We start from the raw sequence: 23,252 nt of genomic DNA, 5'->3' as shown, positions 1-23,252 counted from the left end.
ACATATTCCAAGTTGGTGAAGCCTTCAGGGCCATACAACTGCTCTATGGTTTACCTTACCCGACTTTGGTAAAAATGATTATTGAAAGAATGGAGATGTTTTATTTGTAGCGTTGACTTTTAATTTAGGAGAAGCTTTATTCAGAAGGAAGGAAAGGCAGAAGGAAAATAAAGATGGCACGTGCAGAGAGTGCACACATTGAGGAGAGTCTGTGGGTAGTCTCAGATGCAGTGGTAGGTCGTGGCCACTTAGAAACTGAGCGGTTTATTCCTAGCTGTGGACACTCTCTCAGATGTTTTTGTGAGCCTTATAATAGCTTTAAGGTGTGTCTCACACCCTTGTACTGAGCAGAACTTCTGAAGGAGGCAGTGGTGAGGAAGACAGAGAGGTGCCACTGAATGGCCACGCACTTCAGCATCCATGCGTACAGCCAGCAATCTCCCTGTCCCCTGTTCTCTGTTTCTGCTAATGGTGAAGTGAGGTAAATGGAAAGTGACACTTTGGAGTGTATACCAGATGTCAGTTCTAGAATTAATATTTTAAATGTACATGGAATCCCCAGATCTCATTTTAACCACTGAGTTGAGCATAGTTCTTTCATTCAAAAAACATTAAACATGGGAGCGTATATTATATATTGAATTTAAGATTTGAAATTTCACTCTTTCTCTATTCCCTTCCCTGTCTACACCTCTCAAACAGTCTTTCAAAAGTGTGATACAATTAAAGAGCCAGATCAAAGAAAAGGGAGTGTAAAGGGTTCCAGGTAATATCCCCAGTTTGGGTTACGAGCTCCCATTTAATGGAGGGTTGATTATATCTTATAGTTCTCATTATTTGAGGGGAGGTAAACTCCATGGAGGTAGATAAGGTCCATCTGGAAGAGATCTGAGATACTCCTGACTTAAGATTAAGTGTGCCTGTAAAACGTTCTCATGCAGGCTTTGGGATATACCATTAATAGCACTAAAGAGCCAAAAAGATTCCTTCACAGATTTGGTAAGGTGGAGCAGTTAGCTGTAACAGAGTGCAACCCTGGAGGTCATAGACCAGGCTAGGAGAAATAATTATGCATGGTAATGGGCAATTACAGATAATGGCCTTCTGGGGGTGGCAGGAAATACACAGCCCCACAGCCTAGCCTGCAGTGAACATTGAATAGCACATTAACTTTATAGCAAGCTAAAAGTTCAGCCCTGAAATAGCAGCAGTCCCCCCAAATAAATAAAATCCTTGGCTTACTTAAGGGAAGCACCATAAGCTGCACTTCTCAAAAGTAGAATTGAATACAGGAAAAGGTGGGTCTGAGGGAGATGGAGTTTGGGGAAGGGAAGGAATGGTCAGTTCTTCTCCATCTGGCTATGTTTGCCTAAGTAGAGATGGTTCTGGGCTCAAGGCAGGTACACATTGAAGAGGTTGTGTATTTTCCTGGTGTCAGGTTTGTGCTTGACGTTTAAAATATTCCTGTCATGATTGCCTTGTGGGAGAAACAGACTGTTCCACATTTCCTGATTACGACTTTAGGGAGTGCTATCACGCTGCCTGCACTCAAGGCTACTGTCTGACCTCAGAAAAGATCAGGAGTGTAGGATTCTGCTTTCCAAGTTCATTCGCACTCAGGAAGCCACACCAGGTGCAGCCCCGCCCTCCTGCAGTACCCCAAAGATGCACATTTGGAGCAAGGATAACTTTTTTTTGCAATTATTTGGTAGCTGTCTTATTTGATGGCAGAGAATGTTATCATTTTGTGTGACCATGATGAAAATAACAGCTAGCATTTAGTGAGCACTTACATGTTTCAGAGCCTTTCTTGGCTCTCTACAGTGTAAGTAGAAGCATTATTCCCATGTGACATATAGGTGCTGGGGCACAGAATTACCATATTTTTCAGACTATAAGACGCACCCCCCCCCCCCCCCATTTGGGAGGAATAATGGTTATTACTGCTGCTGAGTTCTGTTTACATTTACATTGGTGAAATATGTTATTTGTGTTATTAAATATTTTACCACATTTTTGCTTCAAAATTTTTTCCCTGATTTTCCTCCTCTAAAACCTAGGTGTGTCTTATGGTCTAAAAATGTGGGTAAGTAACTGTTCCCAAGGTCATGGGGCAGTAGATTTCAGATTTAATCAAGCAGTTTGATTTGGGACCTAGCTTTCTCAACCTCAGGGTCCATTGCCTGATTTGCTTTAGGCTTCAGGGGAGATAAAGGACTTTATTGCGGATTGCTAACAGCTCAGGGAGGTAGGTCAGGATGAGACACTGGACTCCAATTGCTATGAAATCAGTCCTCCTGGAAAGAGACGAGCCTGTAAGATAGAGCTTCTCAAACTTTTTAGAGAACCCTTTACACTCTTAAAAACAAAACAGGGGCTTCTGGCCAAGATGGAGGTGTAGGTAGATATACTTTGCCACCTTGCCCAACCAAAAGAAGGACAACAACAAATTCAAAAGGAAAAAATAACCAGAGCTGCCAGAAAATAAAACTGTGGAAGGGTAATAGCCAAGTAGTTAAAGAAGAAACATTCATGCAGACCAATAGGAGGGGTGGAGACAGGCAGCCAGGGTGGAGAGGACTCACGGCAAGGTGGTGGCTGGAGGACCGGGTGGTCCCACATTCGCGTGTAGATAAACTGGAAGGAACAACTGGGGAGTGAGAAAGACCACACAACCCAGGGTCCCAGCAGTAGGGAAATGAAGCCTCAAAACCTCTGACTGAAAAAAACCTGTGGGGGTTGAGGCAGCAGCGGGAGAAACTCCCAGCCTCACAGGAGAGTTCATTGGAGACCCACAGGGTCCTTACATATACACAAACCCACCCACCTGGGAATCAGGACTGGAAGGCCAATTTGCTTGTGGGTAGAGGAGAAAGTGACTGAAAGCTGGCCAAGAGCCAAGTAAGTGGCATTGTTCCCTCTCTAGCCCCTCCCCACATACAGTGTCACAGGGCAACAAGGTGAGTAGCCCCACCCTGGTGAATACCTAAGGCTCTGTCTCCTACTATGTAATAGGTGTGCTGGACAAAAATTATGGCTTAAATGAAAGAACAGACCAAAGCTCCAGAAAAAATACAACTAAGCGATGAAGAGATGTCCAACTTACCAGATGCAGAGTTCAAAACACTGGTAATCAGGATGCTCACAGAACTGGTTGAATATGGTCACAAAATAGAGGTCTGAAGTGGTGAAGTGGTGTGGGGAGTTTTAGTCCCTCCCTCCACCCCATGCAGCCAGGGGTGAGAGCTGCTGGTTTAGAGGCAGACCTGGTTCCTGGGGGGCCCAGTCCAGCAGTGGGGTAAATTATTGTTCATGACTTGGAGCATTTTACAAGACAAAATACCTGACTGAATAGTGGCAATATTAAATCAAAATAGCAAAATCTTGAACAAAAACCATGCCAAACAGTATGATGCGATGTAATTTGGTTTTTTATCCCTTCTCATTGACTTAGGAGTGCAGTCTACTTCAGACTATCATCTGGAACCTGCAGGAGCAAAGACAAACATCTGCGATCTTACTTTTAAAAGAAAGTTATAAAAGTAGAATCAAAATCCCAACTCTAAAGGGTGGCTGGCCATGAGCAGACTTAAAAGTCTGTCTCTGATGCCTCCTGTGATCAGCACTCCTCAGGCCTGAGCAAAAAGACCCCGATAAATTAAGCCCCTGCATTTTAAGCTGTCCAAATATGGTTCAGAGCGTACCTTTTCTGTGGAGACCTAAGCATACAGGGGTGAGAAGAAGTAGTTTTATAGTTGTAGTACAAATAAATAATGCAATAATAAATTAATAATACAAGAATAAGCTGTTTCACACCCTCACAACTATAAACCTACTTTTGCCACCCCTGTATAGTCAGGTATGCTTCTAGTTTAAAATGTTCTTATTTGATAGAGACAAAGTATGTTGGGCACCTTCCCTCCTTTCTAAGCCTTGCTGCTGGCCTGTTGTGTGGCACTGTCTTCTCCAATCTGCTGGGAGGTGTTGACAGAGTCCTACACTGTTGCTGGCATCTTGCCGGTGATAGAAAATTCTGAACTGGCCTAAAGAGAGAAAACCCTTGTGGCCATGAGATAGGCTTCATGGCCATGAGACATTTTCTAGTAAAGTCAGAGAAAAGGCGTTCTCTCTATATCTGACTCCCACTGTAGGGCTCACAGTTTCCCTGGGTGGCCCTGGGGGATTCTGAGGCTCATGCAGAGGGGAGAAGGGGAGACACACAGAGAGAGCAGGAGCCAGGGAAGGGAGAGCAGAACCCTGTGAGTAAGAATGTGAGGCTTTAAAAAAAGGTTCTGGCCAAGATGGAGGTGTAGATAGATATGCTTTGCCTCCTTGTACAACAAAAGAATAACAACAAATTAAAAAAAAATAGCCAGAACTGCCAGAAAATTGAACTGTATAGAAGCACAACAACCAAGGAGTTAAAGAAGGAAACATTCGTCTAGGCTGGTGGAAGGGGTGAAGACAGGCAGCTGGGGCAGAGAGGATGTGCAGCAAGGTAGCAACTGGAGGACTGGGTGGTCCCACATTTGCATGCAGATAAACAGGGAGGAACAACCGGGGATAAACAGACTGTGCAACTTAGGGTTCCAGCGCAGGAAAAGAAAGCCTCAAACCTCAAAGAACCTGTGGGGTTTGTGACAGCAGGAGAAACTCCCAGCCTCATAGGACAGTTTGTTGGAGAGGCCCATGGGGTCCAAGAATGTACACAAAGCCACCCACCTGGGAACCAGTACCAAAAGGGCCCAGTTTGATTTTGGGCAGTGGGGGAAAGCCTGCCGAGAGCCGAGCAACTGTTTGTTCCGTCTTGGACCCCTTCGCCACAGACAGTGCCACGAGGTAGCCAAGTGGGTTGCCCCACCCTGGCAGATACCTAAGGCTCTGCTCCTTATAATGTGAGAGCTGCTCCAAGACAAAGAAATATGTTCCAAATGAAAGAACAGATCAAAACTCTGGAAAAACAACTAAGCAACGAAGAGATAGCCAGCTTATGTTGCTGAGTTCAAAATGCAGAGTTAAGATGTAGAGTTCAAAACACTGGTAATCAGGATGCTCACAGAAATGGTTGAGTATGGTTGCAAAATAGAGGAAAAAGTGAAGGCTGTGAAAAGTGAAATAAAGGAAAATGTACAGGGAACCAACAGTGAAGAGAAGGAAACTGGAACTCAAATCACTGGTTTGGAGTAGAAGGAGGAAATAAACATTCAGCCAGAACAGAATGAAGAAACAAGAATTCAAAAAAAATGAGGAAAGGCTTAGGAACCTCTGGGACAACTTTAAATGTTTTAACATATGAATCATAGGGGTGCCAGAAGAAGAAGAGGAAGAGGAAGAAATGGAAAACTTGCTTGAAAAAATAATGAAGAACTTCCCCAATCTGGCAAAGGAAATAGACTTCCAGGAAGTCCAGGAGGCTCAGAGTCTCAGAGAAGTTGGACCAAGGAGGATCACACCAAGGCACATCATCATTACATTACCCAAGATGAAAGATATGGAGAAAATCTTAAAAGCAGCAAGAGAAAAGCAGGGAGTTACCTACAAAGGAGTCCCCATAAGGCTATTAGCTGATTTCTCAAAAGAGACCTTGCAGACAGGGGGCTGGAAAGAAGTATTCAAAGCCATGAAAAGCAATGACCTATATCCAAGATTACTCTATCCAGCAAAGTTATCATTTAGAATGGAAGGGAAGATAGTGTTTCCCAGATAAGGTCAAGTTAAAGGAGTTCATCGTCACTGAGCCCTTATTATATGAAATATTAAAGGGAAAGGGACTTATCTAAGAAAAAGAAGATCAAAACTATGAACAGTAAAATGACAACAAAGTCACAACTCTCAACAACTGAACCTATAAAAAAACAAAAACAAATTAAGCAAACAATGAGAACAGGAACACAATCACAGAAATGGAGATCACATGGAGGGTTATCAGTGGCAGGGGGATGGGGGAAAAGGTACAGGGATAAAGAAGCGTAATTGGTAGGTACAAAATAGGGGGAGGTTAAGAATAGTATAGGAAATGGAGAAGCCAAAGAACTTACATGTACAACCCATGGACATGAACCAAGGGGTGGGAATGCTGGTGGGAGGCAGTGGGGTGCAGGGCAGAGGGGAGTAAAGGGGAGAAAAAAATGGGACAACTATAATGGCATAATCAATAAAACATACTTAAAAAATGAATAGGTACAAATGTGTATGGGGTAGGGGTTGCCACGCTGCCATAGCTGATTCTTGGGACCCCACAGTGACAATTAAACTTCAAGTGTCTTTTCAGATCCAATTAGCACCTTCATTCTCATTTTACCAGGACCTTGTGCTTCACCCGCTCTGCAGCCTGTTCTCCTGATGTCCCAGAAACTCGTGTCTTCCTTGCGCTCTTTATCAATAGAGGGTAAGCTCCTAGTGGGCAGGGATTGTTTTTGCTTGTTCTTGGCCAAGCACTTGGGGAGTGGCTGCACACAATGGCTGTGATTGTTACTTACTGGGCTTTTCAGTGGCCCCAGGGCAGGCAGCCTGTTTTAAATCCTGTCTTCCTTGGATTTGCTTTTCTCTTTATATTTTTTTCATCCTTCTCCATTTCTCCTGCTTGGTTCCTCTGACCTAGTCATACTCAACAATCAATCAGTATCTCTCTCTCTCCCTCCCTCTCTCTTGCCCTTCCCTTTTCCCAGATCCCTTTGTATCCCACATTGACATTTCCATGCCTTTGAACCAAGCCTATTCCTGTCCTTAAAGGCCAACCAACTTCAAGTTTGTTTTTTTTATGAAAAGCCTTCACCCTAAGGAAAGTGAATTTGACAGATTCCTCCAGGACCAAATTACATTAAAAAAAATCTTCATAGGCTCTCACATATTGCGTGCTTGTGTGCAAGAGTGGCTGGCTATTAGTGGGTGAACATCAGCAGAATTTGTGCTTTGAAGGGTGGACCTAATCCTGCCCTGCCTGACACACAGTCTGTGTTTTCCCATAACTGTGGCCAGTCTCTCCTGTGTGTTTCAGAATCTCCCCTTACTGCTGAGACCTGTACCATCAAGGATTATATTCTTTGTGCCCTAAGGTACTGGATAGGTTGTCTTGCACACAGTAGGTGTTCAGTAAGTTTGTTACATTGAATATGAATTGTTTCTGTGGTGGGGAGAGGTGACAGGTGTGGTGATGTCCCTCGTTCATTATCACAGTCACCAGTTAGTGGTATGAATAGTAGGCACACTGCTGCCTTGGTTATCAGGCCCCTCTCTCTGATGGCTCTGCTTTAATTAAAAAAACCAACTCACTTCCTCAGTTGGGATGGTGAGCTTTCCTTCTTGGAGTTGTATGAGAGGTGTCAGCTCATGGAACGACTTCTCCTTGTAGGCTCTTTCCCTTGTAGAGGAAGAGTCCCGAAGCCTTGCATGGATTTCTCAGTGGTTCCTAATGATGTCAGGAGCTGATTAATCTGGATAAAGCATTGCCCTGCAGAGAAGGGTCCTAAAAGCAGGGAGCTGAGCAAGTTAAGCCTTCTTTCAGTGAGAGTGTACCCCACCGTCATCCTCTAGAGTCTGTGACATGACATCATCAAATGTTACATAGTCTTTTTATAAAGACCTTAATTTTCCTTAAAGAAAAAAAAGAATGGGGAAAATGACTTGTACTTTCTCTGTGCCCTCCTAGCATTCAGCACGTTAGTTGATGGCAAGACAATCCTGTTCTATTTTTTCCCCTCTCATGTTTTTTTTAAAAAAATCTAATGTTTATTGTATTTTTTCCCACTACAGTTTAGTCCCCTTATACCCCTGCCCCCAGCAATGACCACACTGTTGTCCATGTCCAAGAGTCCTTTTTCTTTTTTGCTGAATTCCTCCACCCCCTATCCTCCCCACTCCAGTAGCTGTCATCTCCTCTCCATCTATGAGTCACAGCCGACAACTCTGATATCAGATTTAGTGGTGAACAATTTTTCCTGATTGGTAACTCTTAAAACTAGAAGCTAAGTGCGAAGGTACCTGCAAGGTATGGATGATGAAGGCAAATAAAGCCTGGTGTACATAAATTAATCATTTACATGAGATCATTGCAAATCAGAAGTAGTCCTTGTTGAAAATTGTAGATTTTGTTTTGATATGTGATCTTTCATATTGGAAGCTCTGGGATTTGGTGTTGTCATTGAAAGGCTACTTTGGCTCCAGGTGTGAACATAAAGGACTCAAAGTGCAACAACTCTGGGAATTTTGACATTAGAGAAGGTGTGGCGGGGGGAGCCTTCACATGCCTTAAAATGAATTACTGGTTAACTACTATTAATATGCCACGGGCCCAGAAACCAGCATATAACACTGCAAGATCGATAATGGTATTTATCATGTGTTCGTGTATTGATTGCTTGTGAAGGAGTGAATCATATTTCACACTGCATATGTTAGTGCAAAATAAAGTAGCAGAAGGATTGGGAAGGCTTACCAAAGAACTAAACTGTGGAAGGTAAATGTATGGAGCCACAGATGTGAGCATTGGAATAAGAAGTGATCAAGCCTGCAGACCTCTCTGCTAATGAATGCTGTTGGTCGTGTTTGTAGATACAAGTATTCACAGCACACAGCTTGTGGCTCGAGGTTCGCAGTGATTTAGGTAGAAGCCCATCATTTTTATTCAGTGGAATTCGTTTGCACGTTCTTATTTGATAGTCAGGACTGTCAGAATAATGCTGTCAGGGGTCACATATTTTTAAGGATAATTTATGAAGCAGTTGCTTTGGATCCTGAGAGTGAACCAGCAGTTCTCAATCTTTTGATTGCATCAGAACCCTCTGAGGGCATTGTTAAAACTCAGATTGCTGGGTCCGACCCTCAGAGCTTCAGACTCCGTGGGTCTGGGGTGGGATCCGCAAATGAGCATTTCTGTGGGTTCCCAGGTGGTGCTGGAGTTGCCGATCCATGACCATACTTTGAGCACCACTGGATTAGGCACATGTAGTTTATTTCAACCTTGGGAAATTTCCATCTATTAGCAACATCACAAAAAGGCTGGGAGTCATAAAGGTGTTTAACATTGACCACATGTTTTCATTGGCAACTTGAAAATACTGTTGGGTGATTTATAAAATCCAGAGTTTAGTAATTTTATGTGTCCTTAGAATAGGTTCTCTCAGTACTTTTACAAAGGCCAATTTTTAAAGTGTTTAAATATTCTAAGTATGTAGAATATTTAAACATCTACTTTTATAGAGTGCAAATGCTTTTTATTATTTAAATATTGGTATGAAATGAAACTTTTCCAAAATATATCTTAATTTATTCTTTTAAGAAAATTTGTTATTAGCCCAGGCTGGTGTAGCTCAGTGGATTGAGTACTGGCCTGTGAACTGAAGGGTCACCAGTTCGATTCTGGCCAAGGCCCATGCCTGGGTTGCAGGCCAGGTCCCTGGCTGGTGGTGTGGGAAAGGCAGCTGACTGATGTTTCTTTCGTGCATCAATGTTTCTCTCCCTTTCTCTCTCTCTCTCACTCTCCCTTCAAAAATAAATAAATAAATAAAATCTTTTAAAAAAAGAAAGAAAAGAAAACTTGTTATTAAAGCTCATTGTGATATGAAGTAGGAAATAAAATATGATTAAGTGGGAAAGTGAGGTCATTGTTAACTAATTACAATCAGCTGTAGCCAAACAAATTCTTGCTTTGACCTGACATAATATTTTATTTGAGGTTTACTATGCAGCTTATTGAAACCATTCTCTTGTTATATTGAGAGTATTACTGACAACATTCTGTTGCTGGATAAACTAAGGCCTGATAAGAAATCCAGAAATTCAGGAACCTGTGCCCTGATCCTAAAAAACTGCTGCTCTTCAGTTTCTATTTAATTCTTTTATCTGCTACAGTATTGTGCTTTCTTTATTAAGAACCTTGTTTTTGAAGGGCAGGCCCAAAGGGATAGCCAGTTATTTCTACTGCGGGCCCAGGGCTAAGTGTCTGAAATGCCTTCCTAAATGTCTGTGAGATCATATATGGATGTCACACTGACGCTTATTACTGGGTGGTAAGAATATGTCACTCACTCCTTTTCTGATGTAAACATTCATATAATTTACTATTTTGGTGAGGTTTGTATTGCTTTTATAACTAGTGATAAAGACATGGAAAACAAAAGAATTAGAGAGTGAAAACCACCTATTATGTCACTAAGTTGGTCTTTAAAATAAGAGAAAGGACCAGTGGGGAGGTTGAAGAGGACATGTTCCTTCTCCAGATACAGTGTAGAATAACGGAACTGGAATTTTTCATCTCATTAGTTGGGAAAAGGAGAAAAAAGGAGAGAAATGTAATAAAAAGTGGCTTGACAGGAGCCTAAGGTGGGTGGGTCTGGTGTCCTTTCAGAGAGGAGACTTTAGCTCTGACTTTAAAATGAGCAGTAAAGTACATTTTGTTGTCCAGAGCATGCACTTTTAGCCATGTCCTCCTTTGTATGTTTTCTTCTTCTTCTTCCACACATCCAGCTGGTGGACATTTTTCTCGCACCTGCTCCAGGCCGTGCACTGATTGTTCTGAGAATTTCTCTCCGTTTGCTTCTTTTCCTTGCCTACATATGCCTAGCCCTTCTCCATGTTTTAAAAATGAAATAACATCTCACATTTATTTGGATGTTGGGGTACTTGAAGAACCATTATTTATTGATCCCTGTCTCAAATATTTACCACCAGGTGGCCAGCAGTGTGCTAGGCACAGGGCAAAGGGAAGCCTGCAGGCATGGTGCCCACTTGCTGGATCTCACGTCTGGTGAGACAGGACTATCGCTTCTGTTTCCTAATTGCTTCCTTGCCCTCTTGTTCCTTCTGTGCTAAAAACACAGGTCCTGAAAACCTAACCCTCTGTTGGCCTTTTACAGAACTAGTTTTGCTTGATCTCTTAGCAGCAGTTGACAGCACAGCCTGCCTCCTCCTCAGTTCACATCAGCTTTGGCCTCTGTGCTATTGTGTTTATCCTCAGTTCTCCCCAACTGCAGCCATCTTGACTCTCTTCTCAGAATATGCTCTTCTGTAACAACCCGCTCCTGCTCTCCCTAGAGGCAGCCAGAATTTCCCAGTGGCGATTCCTGAACCCCAGCTTCCAATGTCAGCCTCTCCCATGAGTGCAAGTGTCAGGTCTCTCACCCACATTCGTCTCTTTTACTTGCGTGGCCCTATGGCACCTCAATGGAGCAGACTTACCACCTCCCTCTCCTCTGTCACATCCAGTCTTCCTGCTCTCCCAGACATCTGCTTTGCATTTCTTTGTCTACTCCTGCATCTTATTTTGTGATGTCCCATCTATCCTCTAGTTTGAGTTATATCTCCCGCAGGTTCCTAGCACCTGTCCCCTGTGTTATATTTGAGTCTTCTAGGTCTCTCCCTGACTTTGTCAGTGGCTCCCTTGTGGCTCTCCGTGCCTGGTCTTTCCTCCCCTGCCTGTCTAATGCTTTGCCATCAGATAAATCCCCCAAGCATGGCTCTCTTCCTCTCCTCGCTCAGAAATCCTCAGCAGTTCCCGCCACACCCTGACAAGAGGCCAGAGAGAAGGACTGAGGCTTTCCCTCGCCTGGCTCCAGTCCGCCTGTCAGACTGGACCTCCCTTTTCCTTTTCGCACCCAAATTTACCTTCCACCTTCCTGCTTTTCTTTGTTCCTTGGGCCCTTTTCTCATTACTCATTTTCTCTCTCTCTCTCTGTCTTTTTTTTTTTTTTTTTACCTGTTTCCTGCTCTCTTAAGGTGCAACTCTGGTGCAGGTTTTTTTCCATTTTTAATTTTATTATTTTTATTAATTTTTATTCTTCAATTACAGTTTACATTCAGTATTCTGTATTATTCTGTATTAGGTTCAGGTGTACAGCAGAATGGTTAGAAAATCATGTACTTTACAGAGTAGTTCTCGTGCTGCTTCAAGTACACCTGGCCCCATATATATTTATCTCAATTATTGACTATATTCCCTATGCTGTAATTCGCATCTCTAACTGTAAATACTGGGAACAGTTTTGTACTGCTTAATCCCCTCACCTTTTTCTCCCAGCCCCCACCCTGTGTCCCCTCTGACAGCTGTATCTATGGGTTTCTTTCTGGGTTTTTTTTTTTTTTTTCAGTTTATTTTGTTCATTTTATTCCACATATAAGTGAAATTATATGGTATTTGTCTTTCTCTGTTGGAGTTATTTCATTTAGCATAATACCCTTGAGATGCAGTGTTTCCTATGAAGGTCTCTGTAATTTCTTTCTAGGCTGCAAGTCATCTTTCCAGCCTTTGAGTTTTTGTGAAAGTTTATGGTGTTCCTGCATTGATAATCCTTGTTATTATTTGTAATCCTGTCATATTTTTCCTCCTAGATGGTAGACTTCCCGTTGGGCAGGGGTAGCCTGACGTCTTGCAACCATTTCAGGCACCTGGACCAACCCTTCGAACATGGTTTAATACCTGTCCATTGAAAGGGTTACTCAGGAATCCATCTGGTTGTTTATTGGAATTGGCACAGTTTTAAGTGCAGACCTAGGGCTGGCAATCTGTATAGCCCATGTACCTTTTTCGCCCACTATCTGTGAATAAAGTTTTACTGAATGAAACATAACCATGGAACAACTTGTATATCCTGTAACTGAGTGGACCACAAAGCTTAAAATAATTACTAACTGGCTGAAGTTTGTAGTCTAAATTATTGTCCAGCCTTCTGAAGGTTAGGATATCAGCTGTGGAAGGAAGTGAAGGAAACAATGTTTTCTTAAACTCTTAACTTCTTGCTTTGACTTTCTGACATATCTATGGGCCACCATAGTTAGGATGCTGGGATTTTCTTTTGTTACCTATTTAAAATGAATTATAAATAATTTTGCTGTAAGAATGTTGTTGTGGACAGCCAAGTTAATTGGATTTGATCTCTAGTTTCTTGATATTAGGATAGAAGTTACTGGTCAGACTTCATATAATTAAAATGACCCTTAAAATGTGTTTGATATCCTTAGTGAAAGTAATCTGCAGGACTCTTGTCATCTGCACCTCCAGAATTATGCCAGCCCTACAAAGCCTCTTTCATTTTGGCTGCAGGTGAAGTAGCATGGTCAGGTACCTTGTTTTATAGCTCTGCAGATCTTGAGGAGGATTGTCATGGGATGCAAAGTTTTGTGAGCCCTGAGGTTAATACCATATTGTCTTTTTTTTCTTTCTAGATGGACGTATGGTTGTCCAGGATATTCCTGCTGTCACCAGCAGAGGGCACGTGGAGAACACACCTGATTTGGTGTCAGACTCCGCCTACTACAGCAGCTTTTATCAGCCATCTCTGTTTCCTTACTACAACAATCTGTACAACTACCCACAGTACTCCATGGCCTTGACTGCTGATTCCTCTTCCGGGGATGTGGGAAACCCCCTTGGGGGATCCCCGGTGAAGAACAGTCTTCGGAGCCTCCCAGCACCTTATGTACCTGGTCAGGCCGGAAACCAGTGGCAGGTAAGATGTCACCCAGAGAGTGAACTGGGTATATGAAACCACACACACACACACACACACACACACCCATCTTAGCTCATATGTATATGCACATCATATGAAATGTATAAAGAATTTTTCATTCCACCCAAAAAGTCATTTAACACCAGAGGTTGTCTGCAAGGAATGTAAATTCACATACTTGTTTTCTTTTTCAAACTTCACATTTCTCATTTTTCACTGTCATTTTGCATAAATACCCAGTTGGCCACAGTCAGATTCCCTAGTGGCTCACCATATGTGGCCCTACCTTCTCCCACCTTGCCCCCATTTTCTCTGAGCAGCATGGAAAATGCTGGGTGCAATCTTCTGGGTGGCAGTAGATAAATTTGCACCCTGGGAGGGAGAAGTGTTCTGATCTCAGTGTTTTCATGGAAGAAAGATAAGGAGTCAGGTTGCTGTTCTGCTGGGCCAGCATCAGTGTGTTTTTAGCTGGGTGTGGTCAGCCTTTCATACTCTTAAGTATTTAAAATAGTGTGCAATCAGGGCTTGTAATATTTGGGGTAAAACAAAGCATTTTGCATTATCAGGAATGTTTATCTAGAACTGTTGAGCCCCCTCAGTTTGGACCATTTCCTTCCTGCCAGTGTATCAGAACCAGTTTCAAGGCCCCGAAAGCACTTACAGTCAGGATCACCATGTTGTGGGGATGTGTGTACACAGGAGCACTTCCACTCAACACCTCCAGGTCTTCTTTCAGCTGTCAGGTTTATGATTCTGTGAAAACTATTCTTGTTTTGATGTGTGTACTGTACTCTTAAGCTTTCTCATCTGGGCACAGATGCAGAGACAATGCATCTTATGTATTTGGGAGTTTAGGGCAAATCTTTGACCTTCTTATGCCAACTTTTAAAATATGTGAATTAATTTTTTTTTGAGAAGTTCTATTCCATTTTTCTTTTTTAGGTGTTGGGAAATTGTTAATATTCAAGACACTCCACTTTTTGATTCTCTCACTATCCTTAGGGATCTGACTTATTTGGCATATTAATATGTCAGCTTTACTCTCTGGGCTATAGATTTTCATACATTTTATTTTTACAATCATATATTTTTTAAAGATTTTATTTATTTGTTTTTAGAGATAGGGGAAGAGACGGAGAAAGAGAGGGAAAGAAACATCAATGTGTGGTTGCCTCTCACATGCCCCCCTACTGGGAACCTGGCCTGAAACCCAGGCATGTGCCCTGACTGAGAATTGAACTAATAACCCTTTGGTTTGAAGTCTGGCACTCAGTCCACTGAGCCACATCAGCCAGGGCTAAACTAATATTTTTTAAATAGGGAACTGAAAACATTGGTGTTAGAATTGAGGGGTAATATGAGTATAAAGGAAAAGCAGCAATTTATGGACCTTCAAAGCTGTACCCTTACAGGCCTTTCAAAGTGCCATTTAGATTATATGATTTGGGGCAGGTTCTAGGTTGATTTCTATTGAATTCTTTCCACTCTGAAAGGAGGAAGAAGTATCTTGTTACAAACACCAAACATGCCCTGGATGGTGTGGCTCAGTGGATTGAGCACTAAGTGTCTGTGAACCAAAGGGTCGCTGGTTTGATTCCCAGTCAGGGCACGATGTGCCTGGGTTCTGGGCTGGGTCCCTAGCATGGGGGTGTGTGAGAGGCAACCACGTATTGATGTTTCTCTCCCTCTCCTTTAAAAACAAACTAACAAACAGTCAAACAAAACAGCTTATCCTACAGATTCCATGAGAGAGTGTCCTGGCTTTCTGGCTGCTTCCAGGACTTAGGGATAAAGTGGGAAAGGTCTCTGAACCTGCTGGCTTATGAGAAAAAGAATGAGCCAGAAAAGTGTTGAGTGTTTTCTTAAAGACAGCTCATGATCATTTTTACAGTAGAGTCAGAAATCTCCTAAATTAATTTACCCTTTTACTTTGTCAAAATCTTTCCGGTGGCAGATGGAACTGTTTGTTCTTACTTTACCTGGAAAGCCTGGGAAGGGTATGGAAGATGTCTTGGATTTCCTCTGTGGTCCCTTACTAAGATCCTCTCTTAGGGATAGCTAGGAGAAGACCAGCTCTCTTGAATGGCAGTGTTGCCTGGTCTTGGAGAACTGCCCCAGCCACTATGTACAAGGAAAGGTCCCCTGGAGGGCAAGTTTTTATACCCCTGCTAGCAAAAGTGGGAGGAAAAATCTTGCCCAGATCTTCTTACTCCTGTGAGGGGCATGTAGTATTGATGCAATGCATACCTTCTCCAGAACCATCACTTGCTAGGCTGGAGAGAGGCGTCACTGGTCTGAGGCCCAGGAGAGATACCAAGATATCATGTAACATATGAGTTTGTTTTCCCCAAAGGGCTGCTCTTAAGCCTTTCTATTTCATAGCCAGTCACCATTGGTAATATGTTCTCATAGAACAGATTATTTTGCAGAAATAGGTCCTTTCTGCTACTGCGATTGGTGCCCATTCCTCTTAGTAAGTAATAACACCAGTAATGATGGTACCTGTTTGTTTAGCAGTTACCCTTTCCCATCCTACACCTCTGGGAGGCAGATGGCATTGTCTCTGTCTTACAGGTGAGGACACTGAGACTCAGGGCTGATGGGTACATAAGGCAGTGTAACAGCTGAACTGAGATGGTTACTATACATGGAAGGTTTTCTCTGTGCACCCAGAAATGCCATGCTAATATTAACAGTAGTGAACTTATTTCATTGTTATTTTCACTCAGAATGCTCTTTTTAAACCTATTTAGTTTTCAACCTCTTGTTCATATGTATTTTTTTAGTTGGCCACCACGAATCCCCTCTGCAACAAGGTAGGGTATACATAATGCACATTGTAGTTATTAAAGGGCTGTGACATATGAATGTGGACCCAGTATGAATGTATATGGAATAATGTTTATCAGGGTTAGGGAAGAATTTGATCCACATAGAAAATACAAAACTGAAAGGATATATAAAGATTATGATGGTGCAAAATATGTTTATTAAGGTGTATATGTTATAAAGAAGTATTAATTAAGTGGTGAACACCTGAAGATAATACTTACTTATGACCAGTGCTTACAGGGTAAAACTGGATGTCTCCTGTTTTAACCACAGTCCTTTGGGCGGAGGTGTAGGGAACAGTGATCCAGCATGAGGCCTCCCTCCACCCTTGCTATTTCTGCTGTTTGAGGAGTGTGCAGTGGTTCTGCTCTTTGGGCAGTGTGTTGCTCCCTTGTGGCAGAAACTTCTAGGAGAGGGCTACGTGGGCTATGTGAAGGCTCCCCCTTGGTGGTTGCCATGCCTTTCTGTCTCCTTTGTAGAAGGTGTCTCACAGCTGCACCTGGAGAGCACCTGTGCTAGTCTCTTTGGACTGGATTCTCCCTTGGTCCGATTCCCCAGCTTGACTGAAGGGCCTGAATCTTAGCCAGTGTCTCCTCCATCTGCTTCCTTTACTCTGTTGCTAAGACCCAACTTCCCCCCTAACTCTTCACCCTTGCTGCTTTATGTATCAGTGTGTGTTGAGGGAGCAACATGAATGTTTTTCAGCAAAAAGCTCCTCTCTTTGCTGATTCCTAGAAAAAAATCAACTCTATCAAAAATTTTTAAAGCTAGACTTCTTACAGATTAGTTGGGAGGGTATTGAATTTTTGCAGAGAAACTGTAGCATTGAGACTTCATATAATAAGTCTCCTATAAAATCAAGCAAGCTACAAATAATTATTGAATACCTACTAAGTACAAAACCTATGTGAAAAACAGAGCAGTCTACTGGGTCAGCATCCCAGAATCCCAAGTCTCTTTCTTGTGAATGCTTGCGTACTGAAAGCTGCTTCTGGTGCTTTAGGTTGGTCTCTAGCCTGTGGAGATTCGTGGCTCAATCACAGATTCCTGTCCTGTTGTGAAACAGGAATAACACTTGTGACAGTGGTACAAACTCAGAATGAATGGCTGTTTCCACTGACCAGAGGCTCAATTTCAGTTCTGCATTTAATTGCCTGCAAAAGCTGTTTATTGCCTTGTGCACTCCTCCACGGCAACATTATCTCTTAAATAAACATGTTGTACCAGGTTGACAAGGGAGAGGTGCATATCAAGTGAGCAGAAATAAATATGGGAGGCCTCAGAGCTGTACCTGGGAAATGCTTTCAGTCCCTGTGGCAGGCACCTTCTAGACTGCTTATCAGAGGCTTGTGCCACCAAATTGTAGGGTCCCATTCAGACCACAGTTAGGTTGTGGTCAAATGGCCGTGTAGGTGATTTCCTTCCTCTGGTGGTTATTTTGGGCTCAGTCTGAAATGTTTCATGATATACTTATCCATTAATGATTAGGTACCTCACTGGAATGCATTCATATATTCAATAAACATGCATGGAGGTCCTACTGTGTCCTAGGGAATCTACCATTGAACCAAGCAGACAAAAATGGGAAAGGCGGGTCTTGGGGGGAAGGCTGCTGTTATCACCTGGAAAACGGGAAGAGAAGTTGAGGATCATGTACATAGCCTGGATTTGAACCTGAGGTAGAGGCAGGAAGGAAATCAGATTCTGGGACTTGCGCCTTGGAGCACAGAGAAATGCCTTTGGGAGCACCCCTGGGGTGCCCCCCTCCCCCACCCCTATGTTCCTAATCCTGTAACCAGCCATCTGGCAGGGACCCTAGTTTTCACACTGCCTCCTCTTTTATTACTGTGGCTCAGTGTCGGAATAACCTGTGAGCTAAAAGAATGTTGAGAAGTGACTTCTTGAGCATGTGCTTCATGGGAATGGCCACAGCCCCTCCACATCTGTGCCATGGTAGCTGTGCAGGAGGGTCCAGCAGTAAGTAGGGAGCAGGATAGGAATCTAAGATTTAAACTTGACTCTCATTCCCAGGGAGGTAATTATAATTAACAATCATTATTTTAAAATATTCCCAAATTTTTAAAAAATGATACATCAGGGAGAAGGCAGAATGCAAAATCCACTTGGATTTTTAAATTGACTTGTGCTTGTCTCAGGCCACCAAGCTGTGCTGTCAGGCCCCCAGGATAATGTGCACCTGGTCACCCCAAACTCCTGGGTAGCTCTGGACTGAGGATGTTTAAGTGACTTGCCTGAGGAACACAGCTGTTAATGGAGAGCCAGGTCCTAAACCTGGGCCTTCCTACCCTTGGGAAAGGGTTCTGTCTACAAATAATCCTGTGACCCTCAAGGCTGCCCACCCAGTTCCGTTGCCAGAGTCTTACTGATTGAACTAGCCCTGGCTTCCCTTTTTACCGGTCACTCTCTGTTGCTGGACAGGAGCCTCTCTCTTTTGAAAGGAAAAACTGAAAAGTTTGCAAGCAGACACAAGAATAGTTTATAAGAACATACCTGGTTTAAGACATTTAAAGCAATTTCTACCCTCAGGAAAGGTAATTAAAATAGATACGGTATTTGACTTGGGCTGTTAGGGATAACAACCATAACTTGGTTTCTTTTTTTTAATTTATATTTTAATTGTGGTTCAAGTATAGTTTTCTGCCTTTTACCCCCATCCCAGCTCACCCCCCAGCCCTCCCCACCTCCCTCCCATTTCCACTCCTCCATTGTTATTGTCCATGTGTCTATACTTGTTCCTGCAAACCCTTCCCCTCATAACTTGGTTTCTTGAAGGGAATTAGTAGAGATATAAATTTCTATTGACTGAAAGGGTTACAAGTTTTAGTGCTATGATGTGGTGTATTTATTTCATATCTGGTCACTTTTGTGAATGCTGGTAATTTTGATAACCTTATAGTTGCTTATTTTGGGGTTTCTAGTTAGTCATTTTATACAAAACTACTGATACATTTTTCTTCTCCCTATAAATATCTCCAGTTCTTACTTATATTCTTAGTGCATTATTCAGTCTAGATACCAATAGTGGATGCTGGTGTCATCTTGTTTCTCCTTTTACTGGGAACGTGTCTAGCAGTTCACTGTGGTGTATGCAAGATACTGCAGAGTAATGAGGAAAAGAGGTCAAGTGGGTTTCTCCTAAAGCTAAAGTATTCAGTTCAAAAATTGTTCTTTTTTAAAATTCCTCTATGTGTCCCCTTTGCAGTTAACTATTCTCCTTATCTGTCCCTGTAGTTTTGCTTTTTCCAAAATGTTATTTGAGTGGATCATACAATATGTACCCTTTTGGGTTGGTGTCTTTAACTTAGCAAAACGAGTTTATGATCCATCCACATTGCTGCATGTGTCAGGGGCTCATTCCTTTTAATTGCTAAGTCCATCGCACAAATGTCCCACAGTTTATCTGATGTACCTGTTAAAGGCCACCTTGGTTACTTCCAGTTGGGGTGGTTATAAATAGAGCTACTGTAAACATCCAGAAATTGTTCTTGAGACCATACCCTTCCAACTCTAAAAAGTAAAATGATGATCCTACTAAATGGCAGGATTTTTATGTCAAGACACTTACTTGGCAACATAAAAAGTTGGTAGAACTACTTCTGTGTCCCCGCCACACCCCCCTTTTCCACAGTTTACCTGTCTGAAGTCCAGAGAGAGTCTAGAAGCCACGGCATCAGTCACTGTGTCACTGTGACGACAGCAGAGTTCTTCAGGGTCTTCCATATGCTTTTTTAAGCAATTGTGTTAACTTTCTGCTTAACTCCTTATAGGCAGAGTGCTTTGGTCTCTTCCTTCCTTTTTTACAGCAGTCCTGTGATTACCCTCACACTAGCACTGCATTTTGTGGGAGTCCTTCATGTGCACCCCGAATAGGTCCTGCCTTCTAGTACAGGGAGGACAGGGCCTGCCAGGTTGGAAGACCAGTCTTGGAGAATCTTCTGTCCAAAGAAACATGAAAGTCCCAATGGACCATGGAAGTTGAAGCCAGTGAGGTGAAGGTGTCAGGCTTCCCACGTTTGGGGGTTCCATCACTTTTACTAGACGCTTTCCCCTAGGTGGCCTGTAAAGTCTTAGCCAAATCTGTAATTTCCTCTGCAAAAACATAACTCCTCATCAGAGTCTTCTCTTTTAAGGAGAGATAATAAGTCCAGTTCTCTTGGGCCTTTTATAGCACATTCTGAATCCCGTGGGGAGAAAAGCTCTGGTTCACCAGCAGCCACTGTGAGGACAGCAGTAGTTCCCTGTGAGCCCCCCCAGAGCTCTGCAGCCCCAGTGAGTGCAAAACTGACTTTCCATTTCCAATCTACCCCCTATTCATGTGCATGTGCACAAAGGAATTGCTCTTTTGTCTTGTTCGAGGTGGTCATGACAGCCATCATCTGATTTTTAGGGTGCCTTTTCCTGAAGGAATTGCTGCTCTGTTTCCCAGAATGTTTAATCACTTGCATGCTGTCGGTCCTGTGTTGAGGGCAGTTGTTTGAGGGCTGGCACCCGTGATGATGACATCCTTGGTGACTCGGTCTGGAGCCAAAGCTGAGGGAGCTGGGGGGCCTTCTAGAGACTGAACTCAGGCACTGAGAGGTGGGGCTGAAGAATGTTCCACAACTACAGCAACAACACAGTAGAGCCATTTTTGCAGAGCATTTGGTTAAAAACCTGTGGATTATAAAAGAAAGTAGAATTGGTCTCCAGAAACCTGGGGAAGGCAGAGGCACCTGAGACTCAGAGAGAAGACTCAGGGGCAGGGCTGGGCGCTAGACAACCAAAGGAACTGTTTTCTCAGCCTGGCTGACATGGCCCAGCAGCATCCCAGGAAATCCAGACAGAGTATAACCTCAGGTTCTTAGGAACCTCCGGGGAACTCCAGTAAATCCTGGGCTGTCCTACAGGTTCATTTCCGTTTGTACAGGAGTTCAGTGTGATACAGACTAAGTTGGAAACCATAGAAAGGGGTGGTATTCTCTAGGGACTGTTCCACAATTCAGTCGGAGGCAGAAAGAAATGCATTAGTCTGTTGAGAGATTTTTTTTTAACACACTTGACCTCTGACACAATAGCATCAGGTTGGTAAATAATACAGTCATTTGGGGATTCTGTCATCTTCTTGCAAATTAGATAATTAGATCACAGTTTTGAGAGCTTTCAGATTCAATTTGCCTGGGCTGGTACCTAAATACCTGGTTGTTTTCCTATTTAGCTTATTTTTCTTTTTGTTACGTAGCTGTGAATATGATATAAAATTGGTTGCTTATCAAAATGTTTTAAGTACAGTACTTGGATGAGTGATTATCAAATTTCTTGGGAGTTCATATTTCTGTGGCCTATCACCAAATTTTTCAGAATGTAAGGCACACTGGACCATAAGATGCACCCAGGCTTTAGAGAAGTAAAATAGGAAAAAACTTTTGAAGCAAAAAATGTAAAATATTTAATAACATAAATAACATAGGCCACCCCCTAGCCCCACAGTGCGCCAGGTAAGCTATATTCAGACTATAAGACACATCCCCATTTTTCTCCCAAATTTGAGGGGGGTGTGCGTCCTGTAGTCCAAAAAATACAGTAAGTGTCCTTCATAAGCCAAATATAGACCAGAATCAAGGCAGTGTTTAAGGAGTGACCCCTCAAAAAAACAGAATTATCTTCTGGAGAGCAGGCGCCTTGTAGTATAGTTCCCCCCACTAGGTGAGTGTACTAGGAACCCATCTGTATCAGTGCACACTAGCTGGCATTGTTGTGAGAGGCTGCATTTAGGTTCAGTGAATTTTTTTTGAACTCTTTAATCACATTTGCCCATTTCATGATGGGTGATTTATGAGTGCCCCTGCCCACACTGTGCTGCATGTTCAGCAGTGTTTGAACAAAAAATGGCATGACACGCCCCCCTTGCCCCAACCTCCCTATTCACCTGATCTCACCCCAAGCAACTTTTTTTTTGCCCTTGGATTAAAAAGTCCTCAAAGGGAAATGTTTTGCTGATGTGTAAGAGGTGAAACAAAAAACAGCAGAAGCGCTAAAAGGCATCAAAATCATCAAGTTCAAACACTGTTTTGAGCAGTGGAAAAAATGTCTATAGGTGTACTGCATCAAAATAGGGAGTATGTTGAAGGTGACTGAAGTTTACATGTGTAAGAATAAATACACAATTTTTTATAAATAAATTCTGGTTTTTTGGGGGGGGTCTTCCCTCATATGATAGTGGAAAAATAAAAAGAACAGAATTAGAAAAAATCCCCGCCATAGTTCAGAGCGTATGTAAAAACCTCCTGCATGCATTCATTGATCCTTCATTTATCAAGTGCCAATTCCTGGCCCGGCTCTGAGCTAGACTCTCTCACCCCTCAAGTACCCACAGTGCGTGCTTGGTGAGAAAGAATGGAAGGACAGTGGGAGCTCTGCAGTCACTGTTGTGATCAGAGGCCTCGGTTTCCTGGAGAAGCTGTGATGCCTTGTAGAAAGGGTGAGCCCTGTGCAGCAAAGGGTGGGTGGGTGGGTGGGGCATCAGACTGAGCATTTTATCACTGCTTCTGTTTACAATTGTCACTGCATAGTGATTATTACAAGCAGATTGACTTTCAGTGAGCTTTATTACTTTTAAAGATCCTTTACAGAGACGCCCCAGGACGCATTGCTCTCAGTGCCCCCTCCTGGTACCTGGCAGTCCTGTGGGCATCACCCTGGAGATGCACTCCAGGAAAGGGGTTCATAAGAAGATGGAGAAACAGGGGGAAGAAGATGATCTCCTCATGTTATTTTTCACACTGTTTTTATCATATTTCCTCTTACAGACATTCTTTTTAGCAATTCCCAGTTCTTATCAGCCAGTAGTGGAAGAAGGAAAGTACACATAATAATTTCATGTCTCTGGTAAGAGTATAAAACTAAAACACACGAAGGAATGTTCCCCCCGCCCACTCTGTGTTTGATAGTGGCAGTGTAGCATCTTGAGTTGGTTTT

At 42.8% G+C, this 23,252-nt stretch overlaps 1 protein-coding gene across 1 annotated transcript in view; it reads left to right on the top strand.

The window, feature by feature from the left end:
* The window catches only part of DMRT1 (doublesex and mab-3 related transcription factor 1), a 102,231-nt gene that overhangs the window by 22,887 nt on the left and 56,092 nt on the right, over positions 1–23,252 (top strand). The window contains exon 3 of the mRNA XM_028525127.2: positions 13,159–13,442. Within this exon, the coding sequence (XP_028380928.1) occupies positions 13,159–13,442 (284 nt within the window). The remainder of the gene's footprint in view (positions 1–13,158; positions 13,443–23,252) is intronic.

Source organism: Phyllostomus discolor, chromosome 3 (genome assembly GCF_004126475.2).
Source record: "Phyllostomus discolor isolate MPI-MPIP mPhyDis1 chromosome 3, mPhyDis1.pri.v3, whole genome shotgun sequence".
Taxonomy (NCBI): Eukaryota; Metazoa; Chordata; class Mammalia; order Chiroptera; family Phyllostomidae; genus Phyllostomus; species Phyllostomus discolor.
This window is presented reverse-complemented; position numbering and strand designations above follow the sequence as displayed.